Source organism: Scatophagus argus, chromosome 2 (assembly GCF_020382885.2).
Source record: "Scatophagus argus isolate fScaArg1 chromosome 2, fScaArg1.pri, whole genome shotgun sequence".
NCBI classification, from domain to species: domain Eukaryota; kingdom Metazoa; phylum Chordata; class Actinopteri; family Scatophagidae; genus Scatophagus; species Scatophagus argus.
This window is the reverse complement of record NC_058494.1, coordinates 4947457-4962593: the sequence shown is the minus strand read 5'-3', so window position 1 is coordinate 4962593 and position 15137 is coordinate 4947457. Positions and strand designations below refer to the sequence as shown.

The 15137-nt window shown below is 39.6% G+C and overlaps 1 protein-coding gene across 2 annotated transcripts; it reads right to left on the bottom strand.

Moving 5' to 3' along the window:
• Positions 1-459: 459 nt before the first annotated feature.
• LOC124066542 (perforin-1-like) lies at positions 460-9940 on the bottom strand. 2 transcript variants are annotated; one of them, XM_046403000.1, is made up of 3 exons: positions 9384-9940; positions 8299-9296; positions 460-1353 (listed from the first exon to the last, which is right to left on the bottom strand). In XM_046403000.1, the coding sequence occupies exons 1-3, from the start codon at positions 9920-9922 to the stop codon at positions 1175-1177; spliced, it is 1716 nt and encodes a 571-aa protein (XP_046258956.1). In that variant the 5' UTR covers positions 9923-9940; the 3' UTR covers positions 460-1174. The 2 variants fall into 2 exon arrangements, with proteins under 2 accessions (XP_046258956.1, XP_046258967.1); XM_046403011.1 differs by lacking the exons at positions 8299-9296; positions 9384-9940 and adding exons at positions 2481-3007; positions 3151-3171 and having other exon boundaries at positions 909-2348.
• Between the last annotated feature and the right edge of the window lie 5197 nt (positions 9941-15137).

Here is a 15137-nt window from a genome sequence, read left to right as displayed (position 1 = left end):
CATTACTTCCCTAATCCTAACCCTTACCTTAATCTAACCCCAACCTCAGCCTAACATTAAAGCAAGTCTTCACCCTAATATTTAATGGTTTATGTTGTGGGGACTTGCATTTTGTCCCCATAAGTAAGGCGGATCCTCACAATGTGACTGTGTAAACAGGTTTTTTCCCTATGAACTCACAACACACAAACATACACACATCCATTATTCTGACACAGAAAACCTTTTTACAGTGTACATTTTTGGTATTTGATGTGCAAAGGATGAAGCAATGCTGATACTTAGTTTACACATTTGTGCCACAGGTCACCAGACCACTTGTTGTCAGCTTGTGATGTAGTCAAATAGAATTCTCTAACAAGCTCAGGACTACATTAACAGCTTTGGCTTAATCAGGAAGCTGATGAATATGGGTTTTTGGTGGGAGACCAGTTTCTCTTTCTTATGCTCCAGAGTGGACTGGGCTTTCATGCATCTCTCTGGGGTCCTCATACTGTTTTGAAAAAGGTGAGAGATAAGTAAGTGTAAACTGCTGTTCTGCTCCAGTGAATCACTGTAATTATCTGCAAATGGTTATCCTTGCTGGGTTATAAGTTGAGCCATTTTGCATCTCACATTTTCTGAGTGGTTGGTTCAATAAATTTGGCTTTGGAGAGCAGGTAGACTAGCTTTCAGTTGTCTCACCTTCTTGTCTTGCTCACTACTTTTGTCTGAGATTATACAACTTGTTTGTTGATAACATCACAAGAGTCATCATTCGTCATGAATACAGCTGAAGTCATTTAGAGTAATATCTGTGGTGTTCTCTCTCACTTAAGTACACTCAAATGTTTACATGTGTTACATATAACTGAAAAAATAAAAAGGACTTTCATCAAACAACAGTTTGATAACATATAGTCAGACACCTGTGCTGTTTCTGTGAATGCTTTACTGGCAAATGTAATAACATACATGTTACAAAGTAGAAAAACATAAAACCTGCACTATGAAAGTTTACAAACATAATTCTAATTAAATTTGAGAAATGTCTGGAAAGGAAATCATAAATCCATATGAAAGTTAAACAAATATGGCAGCAAGATTGCAAGCATTATCATCTACTGGCAAAGTATCCCTCATTAAGTTTAATGTCTTGTCTTAACTGTCTTCCATTTCATATCTCTATCTGGGCTCATCCTGACTGACTGACTGGTTCATCACATTGCTCGTTAGTTTCTCCAAGAAGGACCCCATTTCTGGTGTGGAAGACCTTGGCCAGAGAGGGGCTCATGGGGGTTGGTATGTACTCTTGACACTGGTTGCCACCAAGACTTGGCGCACACTTCACTTCATAGGAGAAGAAGAAGGTACCATGTTTGAACATACAACTGTCTGTCACCTTCCCTCTATGCAGATCAAATGTACACTTGCCAAGCAGATCAACGTTCCAGAAGATATCATCATCATAAACAGTGAATGTAAGTTTGTCTTTCATGCTGATGGTTATTTGTCCAAACTGAAATGTCTCTGACCATCTTGGATTGTCATTGTTTGCTATAATGGCAGTGCGCTTTATCTGGTTACCATATCTAACTTCAACTGAACCATCTGTCTGAGTGAACCAATCACCATACAGACCCTTTGCATAAAGCTTGAAGACTCTTAATGTTGCGAGACCTTTACCAGCAGGACAGCAGTTAGACTTGATATTCTGATTACTGTTGCAAACACAAGCACAAGGATCCCTTCTGCTGGATCTTTGCCCAATCGTACAGCTTTCTGAGCATTTTTTCAGCACTGCATTTTTCTTGATGTACTTCTCCACCTCCTTCTTCAGTCCGGCACTGGCACGATGACCACCTGGCAGTACTGTGTGCAGGGGCTTGATGTTGTATTGGACAACATCAGGTGAGGTTTTCAGTGAGTTGACCCAGTTTTTATAGATGGAGCGGTCTGATTGTCCTTCAAAGAGGATATCAGCACCATTGATATTTCCACCAATGATCTCTGTGTTACGCTCATTAAACATGCTGCTAAAACTGTTTGAGCCTAACTTCTTCTTCTTTTCCTGACAGTGTTTGTACATGGCCTTAATGCTGTCAGAACCTGCAAAGCTATCTGAGGCCTCGACTAACAAACAATCACTGACTTCTGTTGCTGACAGGCCATTCATGGTTGCCTGACAGGTCTTGATTGAAGTGATTGCCTTCATTTCCCCTCCAAGAGACACCCTTGTGATGAAATGTGTGCCATATGTGTCGATCATACTGCGATACAATTGTGCAGTCTTACATGAATATGAAGGAAGGGAGTTCACAGCTGATTCAAAATCATGACTCAGTGGAGGTTTTGTTGCCACTCTGTAGCTGTGAAGCACAAGAAGTATACAAATTACAATCACAGTCACATTTTATTCCCATCACTGTTACTGTTCTTTTTAAAAAGTGCTGTCATTATTGCTAACAAACCATGTATCAGTCCTCTGTCCAGATACTCACCTGTAGAATGTACAGTGGACAGAATGGCGAGAGAAGGTGTAGCGGTCTTGTTTTGATTTTTGCATGCCGAAGGTAGACTCTTTGGAGTGGGAACCTCCAAATCCTACCCCAACAGCGCCAAGGATATTGAGGCCGACTTTCCAATCATTGGACACGGATGATGTGGAATCATTGACAAGAGCTTCGACCGAATCATACAGTAGACTGGAGACCTTTAAACTGCACTTCGGGAGGACTCTCCAGTCCACCACAGCAACTGGGACCTTCTGTTGCTTGTTATTCATGTAGCTGTTTCTGTACAGCCTGCAAGAGCCATTGCTTCCAAGTTTCCATGTTTCAGTGTCAATGATATAGGCACCTTTCCTCTTCATCGTGACGATGTCGAAGCCTTCTCCACCCAGATTGTAACCAGGGACAAAGTGAGCCTTTTGACACTCCCGTGGTGTACCAATGAAGCTCACAGTGGCCGGCAGACACAGAGGACTCCAGGCCCAGCACAGGAGCATGAGGTGCCACAGCTTTGCCATCTGTATGAAAGAAATAAAAAGTGACAAAACATCAGATACAAATATAATACAAATTGTTGACATTAAAGCAATGACATCTTGAATATGATGAATCTGACACAAGAGTATCACTATATCACAGGAGAAAGGTCTCAGTGTCTCACTTTGGGTGTCAACAGCAAGCTCTGTTCAGTGGCTCACAAAGTGTGACTTTAAATATTGATGTCAATGAGGTGGAGTCTTGACTGCCTATGTAATGCATATATATGCATTATATATTTGACTCACTTCATTCACACATTTTTATTCTATATAAGATAAAGTTAAATTGTGCCCAAAAAGAGGAAGCAGGGTTTATACAAAATCATATTAACACTGAGCAAAAACAACTGAAAGCATACACCGGGTATTTGAAAATTTAGCTTAAAAGATTCAGTTAAGATGCATCTGGCGACTGTAATATATGAATTGATAAAAATAAAAACAACCCAAAGCGAACAAAATCCAGTCAGTGAAGCAGAAGACATTAAATGCAACTAAAATATCTGGTGCAAATATCTCAAAATGTACTGCAGTGTTACAGCATGGAGGTTGGAGTTTAAAGTGGTCCATCCTAAATTAACAACTCCATCAGTGAAGTACATGACAAGGTTTGTGAGGCTCTTTTACAAAGTTTAGACCAAAACATGTCCTATAACTTTGAAACAAATGATGTAAAATAATGTAAATGATCGATCTAAATGTTGCACCTACCTGTAACTAGGAATTCAAAAGTCCGAACTTTGTTTTTTTATGTAATGTAATGTTAAATTTAAGCCCTAATTGTCCCATACTAATGGACATGTTGCAATCTACCTTTTGTTTCCAGTGTACTGGGTGCATCTGCTGTACCGTATCTTCCCAAGACATGAAAAAATAGACTATAATGAATCCTATGGCAGAATGAAACCTGTAATTTTCATTGTTTGTTGAAACTGGTTAAAGAGGTGGTTAGCGAGGTGCCAGGTCATTTTGGAGGATCTGGTTAGTGTTGACCATTTAAATGCAGGCCTAAATAAAATGGTTTTGTTTTTCCACAACTTTTGGAAGATATATTCACAAGTTTGTTTAATCATGAACTGATGCCATATTAAATCCCTTAAATTTGAGTGGCTGACTTTAACTGATTGAGTGTTGATGGTGATACTTTTGTATATGTGTCCAGTATACCTGCATCAAAAGATATGCTAAAGATGTGAGATTTTAACATTAAAAGGTATAAAAACAACTAGACCTTATTGTGTTGAGCTGTGAACTTACATTATCCCAAAATCATCCCTAGTTATGCTGCTATAGACTCAGACTGCCGGGGGGTCTCCCATGATGCACTGAGCTCTTTCTTCCTCTCCCTCTCCTTCTGCACACACATTTATGTCTCTTTAATGCACGTCACTAACTCAAGTTCTTCCCTGGAGTCCTTGTGCTTTCTCGTCTCGCAGGTTCTCATGGATCGTGGTTGGACCTCCTGCTGCAGTCCTGCTCGAAATTTACTGCAATTACTACTGTTTAGTCATAATTTATTTTAATTCTATTACTATTCTGCTGCAGCTGCTACCATTATTATTGTTACTAATATTGCTATCATAATCACCGTACTACCTTCTGTATACTTCATTATCATTATCATTATCTACAGTTCCAATACTGGTATATTCTGGTATTATTACTGCTGCTATGCATCTCTGCTTGTGTGCTCCTTCTCTCACGCCCCACCCCCCTCTCTTTGTCTGTCTGTCTGTCTGTCTGTTTGTCTCTCTCTCTCTCTCTCTCTCTCTCTCTCTCTCTCTCTCTCTCTCTCTCTCTCTCTCTCTCTCTCTCTCTCTCTCAACCCAACTGGTCAAGGCAAATGGCTGCCCATCTTGAGCCGGGGTCTGCTCCAAGGTTTCTGCCTTCTAAAAGGCAGTTTTTCCTCACCACTGTCACCAAGTGCTTGCTCAAGGGGGAATGTTGGGCTCTCTGTATTACAGTTTAATTAAATAGTTTGGTCTAGACCTGCTCTAATTGGAAAGTGGTCACAACAATTCACAACAGATAACTTCTGTTGTGAATTGGCGCTATATAAATAAACTGAATTGAATTGATTTGAGTTGAAGTGAATTTCATTCTGTCTCCTGTCACTGTAATTTCCAAAAGAGAGTGACTAAACAAAATATAACATAAAATGAGGCCAGGAAATACTTAGAAAGGTACTTAGAAAGGTACACCTCTAAAATTGGCATAATCATGATGAACCACTGAACAAAAGATTAAATCAATAAGGCAGGACTCTTCCTAATCAAAACTTTGCACCTACATCAGCCATAATGTGACCTGTCTCTGACAGCTTACTGGGAGATTTTGCTGTGTGTGTTTGGAGCTACAAATATGGCTTCAAGATTATAGCATCACACACAGAAGAGGAGCAACCTGTAGAGGTCTTAACCTTTTTCAAGACCAGGAAACAGACTTCGATGTATGCTCTCAACATAAATTATTTCACACAGATCTTCTCAGTGGGCAGCACAATGGTACGGTGGTTAGCACTGTCTCCACACAGCAAGAAGGTTCTGAGTTCAGTCCACGTTTGTAAATGTGAGTGTGAACAGCTGTTTGTCTTGTCAGCCCTGTGATGAACTCTTGACCTGTCCAGGATAGTGAAGTGATGACAGATAATGGATGGATGGAGGTCTTAAAAGCTGGAAGAAAACATCACAAAAAGTTTGCTTTCCTAAAACACGAGTCATGTAATCATCAGTTTCAGCTTACTAAAAAATATATTCCTCAGTTTGTTCAATAATGACCAAAAAAATGCTTACATAAACCCATTGTAGCCTTTAAGTCCATAATTTGAATATTTATTGGAGGGATGCCTCCCATCAAAAATTTAAATATGCTCAGAATGGCTCCTCCAATATGTAGATATAAAATATTTCATACAACCACGCACCATCATCCAAAATAATCATCAGAAAACATATGACAACGCAGCCATCACTAGTTGTAGCTTACATTTTGTGCATGTTCTTGTCATATATCAGCTGTACTTCGCCAGTCCATCACAGGGCTACTAGCTGTACTAGCTGTAAACAGCATTGTCAGGGTTTGTTCGATCAAAGTGCAAGCAGTTTTATTACACTCAACTTCACGGTGAGAATCATCACAAAGGGGAAGTGAAAGCGTGGCAGGGACATTTGTAAGTTTATCAGGCAGTCTCAGGAAAGAAAAGAGGTTTAGGGTGAGAGCAGTGAGAAAATGAATATCAGTCAGATGATAGAAGAGTACAGTGGTATAAGAGTATTGGATTTATGCATTTTAGGCTCCATTGTCTACTTAAACTTTCTGGTATTTTAAACCTCACAGTGATGAGAGTATAATGATTTGCATCCTGTACTAGCCATTACATAAAGCTGTAAATAACCTCCTAGCCTTCATCTCAACCAGCAGTCATATTGATTTAGTGATATATTAACATTCCTTGAGTCAGGTCTGTAAGCACTGACATTGTGCTATGGTGGTAGGCTAGTAAGGTTTTAAATTAACACAGTATATAGAGTTTTCTTTTTGTTTAATTTTGAAATGCTCCCAGATTTTGGACACTACTCTGCCATTTTATATGACCTGTCTCTCCTCTTAACCCCCTTGCAGTCAACATGAAGAAGATTATCATGAAAAAAGCTGAGTTCATGGGAAGTTCATAAAGAGCCTCCAAGGTGATCATATCTTACGGAACATGTATACAAACACATAACAAAAGTGACACCAGTAATTTCAGGTCACCAATAGGAAGTTTCTGGGCAGGATAGAAAGTTAGATAACAATAACAGCATTATTTCTTTACTAACCAAGAAATTCACCTGTTTAAAAATATAGCCACTGAAGGAGCATCACTAAGAAATATAAAGGCAGTTCAGAACACTAAAAACTAGTTAGGTCCCAGCACCTGCTCAGATTTATTTCTGTGACAGTTTTATTTTGCACAATAAACTTTTACTCTTAGTTTGGCTGATTTTTGAGAAGACTTCAGTTGATCTTTGGAGAATATTTTGAGCAAAGTGTTGACAAGAGTCTTTTTCTCGTGGCCCAAGGCTGGGACTTTTGCTCCAACGGTAGCTGACTCTATTTCAGTAGAAATCAGTAGAGAGACATGCATGTCTCTATATGCTGTGATCTGTTAAAAACAAACTTTGCGGTTTTGCAGGTCTGAACAATTTGACAAACAGTTCCTCGACTGGAATTGTCCCGTTCCTTGAGTTACTGTAGGTTTCCTCTAAGTGTTCTTGTTCTCCTCGTAAATGTTTGAAGACATGAAAGTGAGGAGGAGTAGGCGCTCTTTAACTGCTTATAAGCAATAATGTGTTTGTTGGTAGAAGTTGGCTTTGTATAGACTAATAACTCATAACTCCTTCAGAGTGTATGCTGCTCTGCAGCCTAGCACCTCCTACAACAATAATACAGGACAATTAAGGCACACAAAAAATAAATGGACAGATGGACTGATGGATGAACAGTGTTACGGCCCAATAATTAGTTGCAGCAGAACAAAGTTTCTCAAAAATTAAATCTATTTACAAGGATGCAACGAGCAGCATTATAATTAATGGAAGAAACAATTAAATGTATGTTCCTTTAACAATGTGTTAAAGTGTGTGTTATTAACTGTATGACCGAAATGCAGTAAGAGTGAGCGTTCACACCAGCACTTCACAGCTCACCCTTACAAGTCTGTTAACACCCTGTCATTGAAAAACAAACAAACAAACAAAAAAAAAAAACAAAACACAACCACATTTAAAGAGTAAAGCCTGAGGCCAGATCGGCACGACTATTAACACATTCTCAGCCTCACACTTTGTGAATAACATGACGCATCCCTCCGTACATCTAACATCATGCCACTTCTTTGCCATTTCAAGGCCCTGCCTTTAAAAACACTATCTGTGAACCAACTGTGAACCAAAGCCATCTGCTGCTACATCAGTCAGACGTAGACATTGTAAAAAGGCAACAAGTCAATGTATCTGGCTTCAACAAAAATGGAAATCGGTATGTGACTTAAACATAGATTATATCATGAGTGAAGCAGTAAGAGTGTCAAAGCATGAGAAGCAAATAACTACATGTAAGATCTTCATCAAATCAAATTGTTATTCTCTGATTACCTCGTCCTGTATCAACAGCTGACCACATCCTGACTGATTGATTTACATGGCACACTGCTTCTCTGTCTCCCCCAGAAGGACCCCATTTCTGGTGTGGAAGACCTTGGCCAGAGAGGGGCTCATGGGGGTTGGTACCGTGGTTCAACATACAACTGTCTGTCACATTCCCTCTACGCAGATCAAATGTACACTTGCCAAGCAGATCACTGTCCCAGTAGGTATCCTCATCATAAACAGTGAATGTAAGTTTGTCTTTCATGCTGATGGTTATTTGTCCAAACTGAAATGTCTCTGACCATCTTGGATTGTCATTGTTTGCTATAATGGCAGTGCGCTTTATCTGGTCACCATATCTAACCTCAACTGAACCATCTGTCTGAGTCCACCTATCACCATACAGACCCTTTGCATAAAGCTTGAAGACTCTTAATGTTGCGAGACCTTTACCAGCAGGACAGCAGTTAGACTTGATATTCTGATTACTGTTGCAAACACAAGCACAAGGATCCCTTCTGCTGGATCTTTGCCCAATCGTACAGCTTTCTGAGCATTTTTTCAGCACTGCATTTTTCTTGATGTACTTCTCCACCTCCTTCTTCAGTCCGGCACTGGCACGATGACCACCTGGCAGTACTGTGTGCAGGGGCTTGATGTTGTATTGGACAACATCAGGTGAGGTTATCAGTGAGTTGACCCAGTTTTTATAGATGGAGCGGTCTGATTGCCCTTCAAAGAGGATATCAGCACCATTGATATTTCCACCAATGATCTCTGTGTTACGCTCATTAAACGTGCTGCTAAAACTTCTGTTTGAGCCTAACTTCTTCTTCTTTTCCTGACAGTGTTTGTACATGGCCTTAATGCTGGCAGAACCTGCAAAGCTAACTGAGGCCTCGACTGACAAACAATCACTGACTTCTGTTGCTGACAGGCCATTCATGGTTGCCTGACAGGTCTTGATTGAAGTGATTGCCTTCATTTGCCCTCCAAGAGACACCCTTGTGATGAAATGTGTGCCATATGTGTCGATCATACTGCGATACAATTGTGCAGTCTTACATGAATATGAAGGAAGGGAGTTCACAGCTGATTCAAACTCGTGACTCAGTTGAGGTTTTGTTGCCACTCTGTAGCTGTGAAGCACAGGAAGCATACACACAGTGCAGTGAAACATACATACATAAATTCACATAAAGACATATATCTGTCCAGATACTCACCTGTAGAATGTACAGCGGACAGAATGGCGAGAGAAGGTGTAGCGGTCTTGTTTTGATTTTTGCATGCCGAAGGTAGACTCTTTGGAGTGGGAACCTCCAAATCCTACCCCAACAGTGACAGAGGGACTTACAGGGATATCGAGGCCGATTTCCCAATCATTGGACACGGATGATGTGGAATCATTGACAAGATGTTCGACCGAATCATACAGTAGACCGGAGACCTTTAAACTGCACTTCGGGAGGACTCTCCAGTCCACTATAGCAACTGGGACCTTCTGTTGCTTGCTATTCATGTAGCTGTTTCTGTACAGCCTGCAAGAGCCATTGCTTCCAAGTTTCCATGTTTCAGTGTCAATGATATAGGCACCTTTCCTCTCCATCGTGACGATGTCGAAGCCTTCTCCACCCAGATTGTAACCAGGGACAAAGTGAGCCTTTTGACACTCCTGTGGTGTACCAGTGAAGCTCACAGTGGCCGGCAGACACAGAGGACTCCAGGCCCAGCACAGGAGCATGAGGTGCCACAGCTTTGCCATCTGTATGAAAGGGTTAAATAATGAGAGGATCTAAAACTAGAGTGGACAGAATTAGTAAAATAATGCAACCTTTGAATAGAAAATGTCAGCACAAATTGGCCAGCACCAAGGTGTTAAATAGGAATTCATTTGATGATTTGATGTGAAACCTCACTCAACTCAAACTAATAGATCCAGAAAAATACCTCAAGGGTCTTACCATGACTATTGACATGAAGGTATGTTCAGTGACTTGCAATATCTGCTTTACGTTACATCTTTGATGAGAAGGTGGAGTCTTGATTGTCTTTGTGATTCACACATATTCTTAATATAAAATGTGAGATTTGTACTTCCTTAATATCTCATTAACATGAGAGATAAAATGACACCTAATGACTTCAAGGGGGAAACTGGTGTTTTGTCTTTTAACACCTTAGAAGAATTTAAAAAATAATTAGACATATATTTAGAGAAGGAAAGAATAACCTACCAATGATCATATCCTTATTATAAATTCATTCATTTAAAAGCATACAATTGTTGTTGTGTTGTGATTATGATAAATTCTGATGTTATAGCAGTCTAAGGAAAGAAGGAGTATTGATCAATACAATAAAACTTAAAGAAAATGAACAAATACAGGTTATAAATTTAGAAGAAGCACATTCATCTCTCCATCCATTTCTGTGAGCGGACAATTGACAAAGGTTGATGCAAAATCAATGCAAAATCAACACAGTGCCAGGATCATGCCTCTCCTGGCATTTGTCCTCTGTGTGTGTGTGTGTGTGTGTGTGTGTGTGTGTTACCTGTGGTGCACTTGTCCTGAGTTTTCTGCAATCAACTCCACCCTGAGTTTTCAAGACCCTTTTAATGCAGGTTTTCACCTGCCTTAGTCTCCAGATTGTTCCTGTGCTTGTGCAGTACAGTATCAGCTACTTTAACCTCTGGATCTCTGGCGCAGGTTCACCGGTTCGTGGTTGCCAGCCCATTCAAGCTCAGTCGCTGCCTTAGTTGCCCAGCTTCTGCTCTGGATCTACCAGTTTCCAGTCCTAGAGGAGGATCATTTTTGTTCATAGAGACCATGTGCACTCACGTGCCGTCCCAGCGACATGGACTGAATCCCTTTTGTTCATCAGTCTATAAGACTTTGTTTTGATGGAAACATTCTTAATTAGGGTTAATAAAATTTTGTTCACTTCAGCCTTGTGTCTTGTATCTGCTTTTGGGGTCTCTGTTCTTAGAAAGAAACATAACACACAGCAAGACAGTCACCTAAACCCAGAGCTTTGCTATGAAGTGACAACGCACCACCATGCCACTCCGTGCAACAGCAGGCAGTGCCAGCACACATACAGTACCCACAGCTGGTTTTGTAGTTGAACTAAGAGTACAATATTATCTCAAGCGAAGTGTCATAGTGGTGTGATTAGTAGCTGCAAAGTCAGCGAGGTGTGTATATATATATATAAAAATAATATGCCATTCTCAGCTGGAAAAGTGTACATGTAATCATAACTGAATTGAATTGAACTGAATTGTCCATATATGCTGAGATATAATGTAGGACAGTGGGCATAGTGTTGCATGTCCAGTCCAAAGTGTGAAGAGAAATGTATGGTGTACATATGACCCAGGATGAGTGTCAAGGTGCAGTTGCATCAGCAAGTCAAAGAACTTGTCTCTCACTGTGGGGGGGTCACTGGATGTCCTGTGGCTCATGTGGGTTGTGTGGTACTTCAACAGAAACTAAATGGTGACATTGTACCATTACTGCTGCTATACTACTATAATAGAAACAAGATTGACAGTCATCTCAACAGTCACAAACAAGACTTCCTGTGTCACATTGTACAACCATGCTGCTGCAAGTTTGCAGATGCATCCCACTTTCCAACATTACAGCACAATCTCTAAATCTATATGCTGAATAATGTGTACAAAACTAAACTAGGATTACAAAAATCCTCCTGAGAGAAGACAAATGTGTTATCAGTAAACCGAACACCTGTGTCAGCTGTGACACTTGAGCAGAATAAGCAGAATAAATAATTCTTTTTTACTGCTTGTATGTTACTCAGTCATAACAACAGCGTGGCTCTGTTTTTCTACCACATAAACCAGAACGTCACACATTTGGTGCATGTGATGCATTTCTTACTGTGTCTCACTTGGACCGCCTCATTCACTTGAATGGGGATGCTTCAATTTGCAGTAGACTTATCATAAAAGATGATTTATTTTAAAAGATGTTGTTGTTACCAGCCATGACAGACAGGTCTTGTTTTCACTTTGGGTGAGGGTGTGTGTGTGTGTGCGTGTGCATAAGTACTGAGTACTCATGTGGTAATGTAGTAATGACTACTGAGTGCTAGTGTGAAGACTAGAGTGGGATTTAGGGGGATATCTTAACAAAAATGAAACATTTTTGTTCTCATGCAGAGGGGAAGTTTCAGGTGACGTGTGTTCAGTCGTTTACAGTCTGCAGCCTCACTGCTAGATGCCACTAAGTCCTACACACCTTTAAGCAGCATATTAATTTAACTTTTGTCATTTTGTAGTCAAACCGTTTCAATCCACATTATGACTCCAATCAGGTTCTTTTGACTATCACACAATAACATTAATTTCCATTTAAAGACTTTAGCACTGTTTTACTTTTCTCCACAAAGTCATTCTGCATGAGCCTCCTTTTGTAGCATTGATAGTTTGAAGTATGATAAAAAGTTGCACAATATATTGATTAAGCTAAGCTGCTGTAAAGAACTTTACTGTTGCTTTTGGAGGTTTAGTTACGCCTATTTAACTGCAAACTATGTTTACTTAACATTTTTGCAGTTAGAAAATCATGTTGCTCCTTCAGGATGCAGTGCAGGTATTTGTTTCACCTTGATATTGATACATATGCAGCTGTAGAGTATGTCTTTCATTTTATGCTTGTACTTTCTTGGATCCGTTGACATTTGAGAGATCTTTCTCAGTTTAACCTAACCATATCTGTCGAGTATAAAATAAGTAAACATCCAAAATGTGCTGGATTAATGTTCTGTAATGCAAATGAATAGTATTTGAACAAATGCCACACTGGATCCTAGTCCTCATGGCATTTACAGCAATTTCACTCTACAACCGTGACAGTCATCTCAAGATATGTATAAAAGACTTCCGGTGTCAGATGATAGAGATGCACGCTCTGTCTCAGTGTTTGCAGATTTGCAGATGCACCCCACCTTAGTATATATTTCCTGATGTGTAAATTAATCACAAAATCTTGTTGTTTCATGTTGTTTTAATCATAGCAGTCTGGCAAAATTCATCTCCCAGATCATAGCAAACATGTCGCTTCATGTAGCAGCAACACGTTTGTTCCTTGCCCATCTGGCATGTTTCACAGTTGTGGTCATATGTGTTGGGGTTTTTTGACTGTGAGAAATTTTTCAAGACTATGTTTATTTATTCCTTGGTGGTTAAGTACAATTTGCTTTCAGTGCCATGTCAATTATTCCTCTTAAAATTTTGTTTGTTTGTTTAATAATGGTTTGATAAACCATTTCACAAAATGTACTGTATAATGTAATGTAATGTAATAAAAGGCAAGTTGCAATTTTGATCATAAAACAAAACAAGTTTTAGTTCTTTTCCTCTCTATTTCAATCAGGCAGCACTATAATGCCATATTTGTTTGTATCTGTAAATGAACATCTACAATGTGTACAATACTCACGTACTCAAGTACACTGTGAGCAACCATATGCCACAGTATTTTATGCTCCAGTGAGCGGAAATTATTTCATTAGGTGCTTAGAAACGTAACTGTCATCTTTAGTATTTTATTGCAATCACAAGACTGAAGACTGATGAATTGACTGATGAATTTTAGAAACACATGATTGGACCATTTAAGGCCATGTGCTAATGTGTGTGTGCATATGCAGTATTATGTGTTTGTATGAGAATGTTCACCATCTGCAGTTGGTTAGTCAGTACTGCAGACAAACATCCATCTCAATTCAAATGTTCTGGTTGCAGTTCTTATTATCACCTCAGAGGGGCACTAGTTCCATGCAGAACTAAGCTTGGCCTTCCAGATGTTTTACTTGAATATTTAGTTCTGTAAAATCTTCAAGCTTATGATGTAGGACTCATTTGTATTTCTCTGTGCAATATGTATTAAATCATTATTAATTTTTAATGTTGATAAAATCATTATTATACAAATTACAGAAATAAATGAAAAGTAACTGAATGTTTTAGTGTGAGATGATTTAAATAGACTGCTCAACTGAGCTTTTACTATGGTGAACTAATTGGTGTATTTGAACTTTATGGAGTCGTTAGCAAATGAATACAACTCCTAGTACATACATCATAGATATGTTTCTGTAGTGGCAGGTCACTGTTTATCAGCTACTGTCTGTCTTTGTGGAATGTGTCTTCTCCCTTCTGTCAGAAACAGAAGTTTTTGAACTTGAGCTGTGTGACACGAGGGAATTGATGTATCCACCGTCTATTTATAACTCAGAGAGCAGGTGTGCTCATAAACAGAGGCAAAGTGAACTTTGTGTTTGAGTAATCACACACACACACACACACACACACACACACGCACACACACACATATTTGCATCTGTCCTATGAGATCATGCTGAAACACAAATATACACAGATGCATTATTCTGACATAGAAAACCTTTTTACAGTGTAGGCACGTGCTTGCATGTCCATATGTATGCAGGACAAAGAAATTCCCATCTATGCATATGTTCAATAAAAGATTTACAGCTTGCTGCTGACACAGAAATCCAAAAAGAAATCACAGAAGCAACTCAAACACATTTCCAAGTGTTGTCAAATGAAAACAGAGACTCGCTCTTCACAATATCTTTTTCTCCCCTGAGCGTAGAGCAGGTCTACACCCACAGTCAGATCCACTGCAGCACTTCACCCAACTGATTTTCAGCACTCAAACCAGTCCTTACACAAATGCTCCACAGACAGCTTCAGATATCATGTATACAACTATTCACACCACTACCTGTGACCATATTTTAGTGATGTGATGAAGTGTGGTCAAGAAGAACAAACTTGTTAAACCAGTGGTTTAATGCTTCAGAAAAAAAGGAACAGCATTTCATGAGAACGAAAGGTGGGAGGAAGAGTGCTTTGTTTGCATATCCTTTTATTGCAGTGAGTTGCACCTACCTCCAGTGAGACTGAAAGCAGTGCTGTAGCC

Coding starts and splice junctions, on each gene's coding strand:
- LOC124066542 (XM_046403000.1), bottom strand. CDS start 9,922: ATGGCAAAGCTGTGGCACCTCATGCTCCTGTGCTGGGCCTGGAGTCCT. Junction 9,297..9,383: donor GTCCGCTGTACATTCTACAG/GTGAGTATCTGG, acceptor TGTGCTTCACAG/CTACAGAGTGGCAACAAAAC. Junction 1,354..8,298: donor CAGTTGTATGTTGAACCACG/GTACCAACCCCC, acceptor TGTTCAAACATG/GTACCTTCTTCTTCTCCTAT.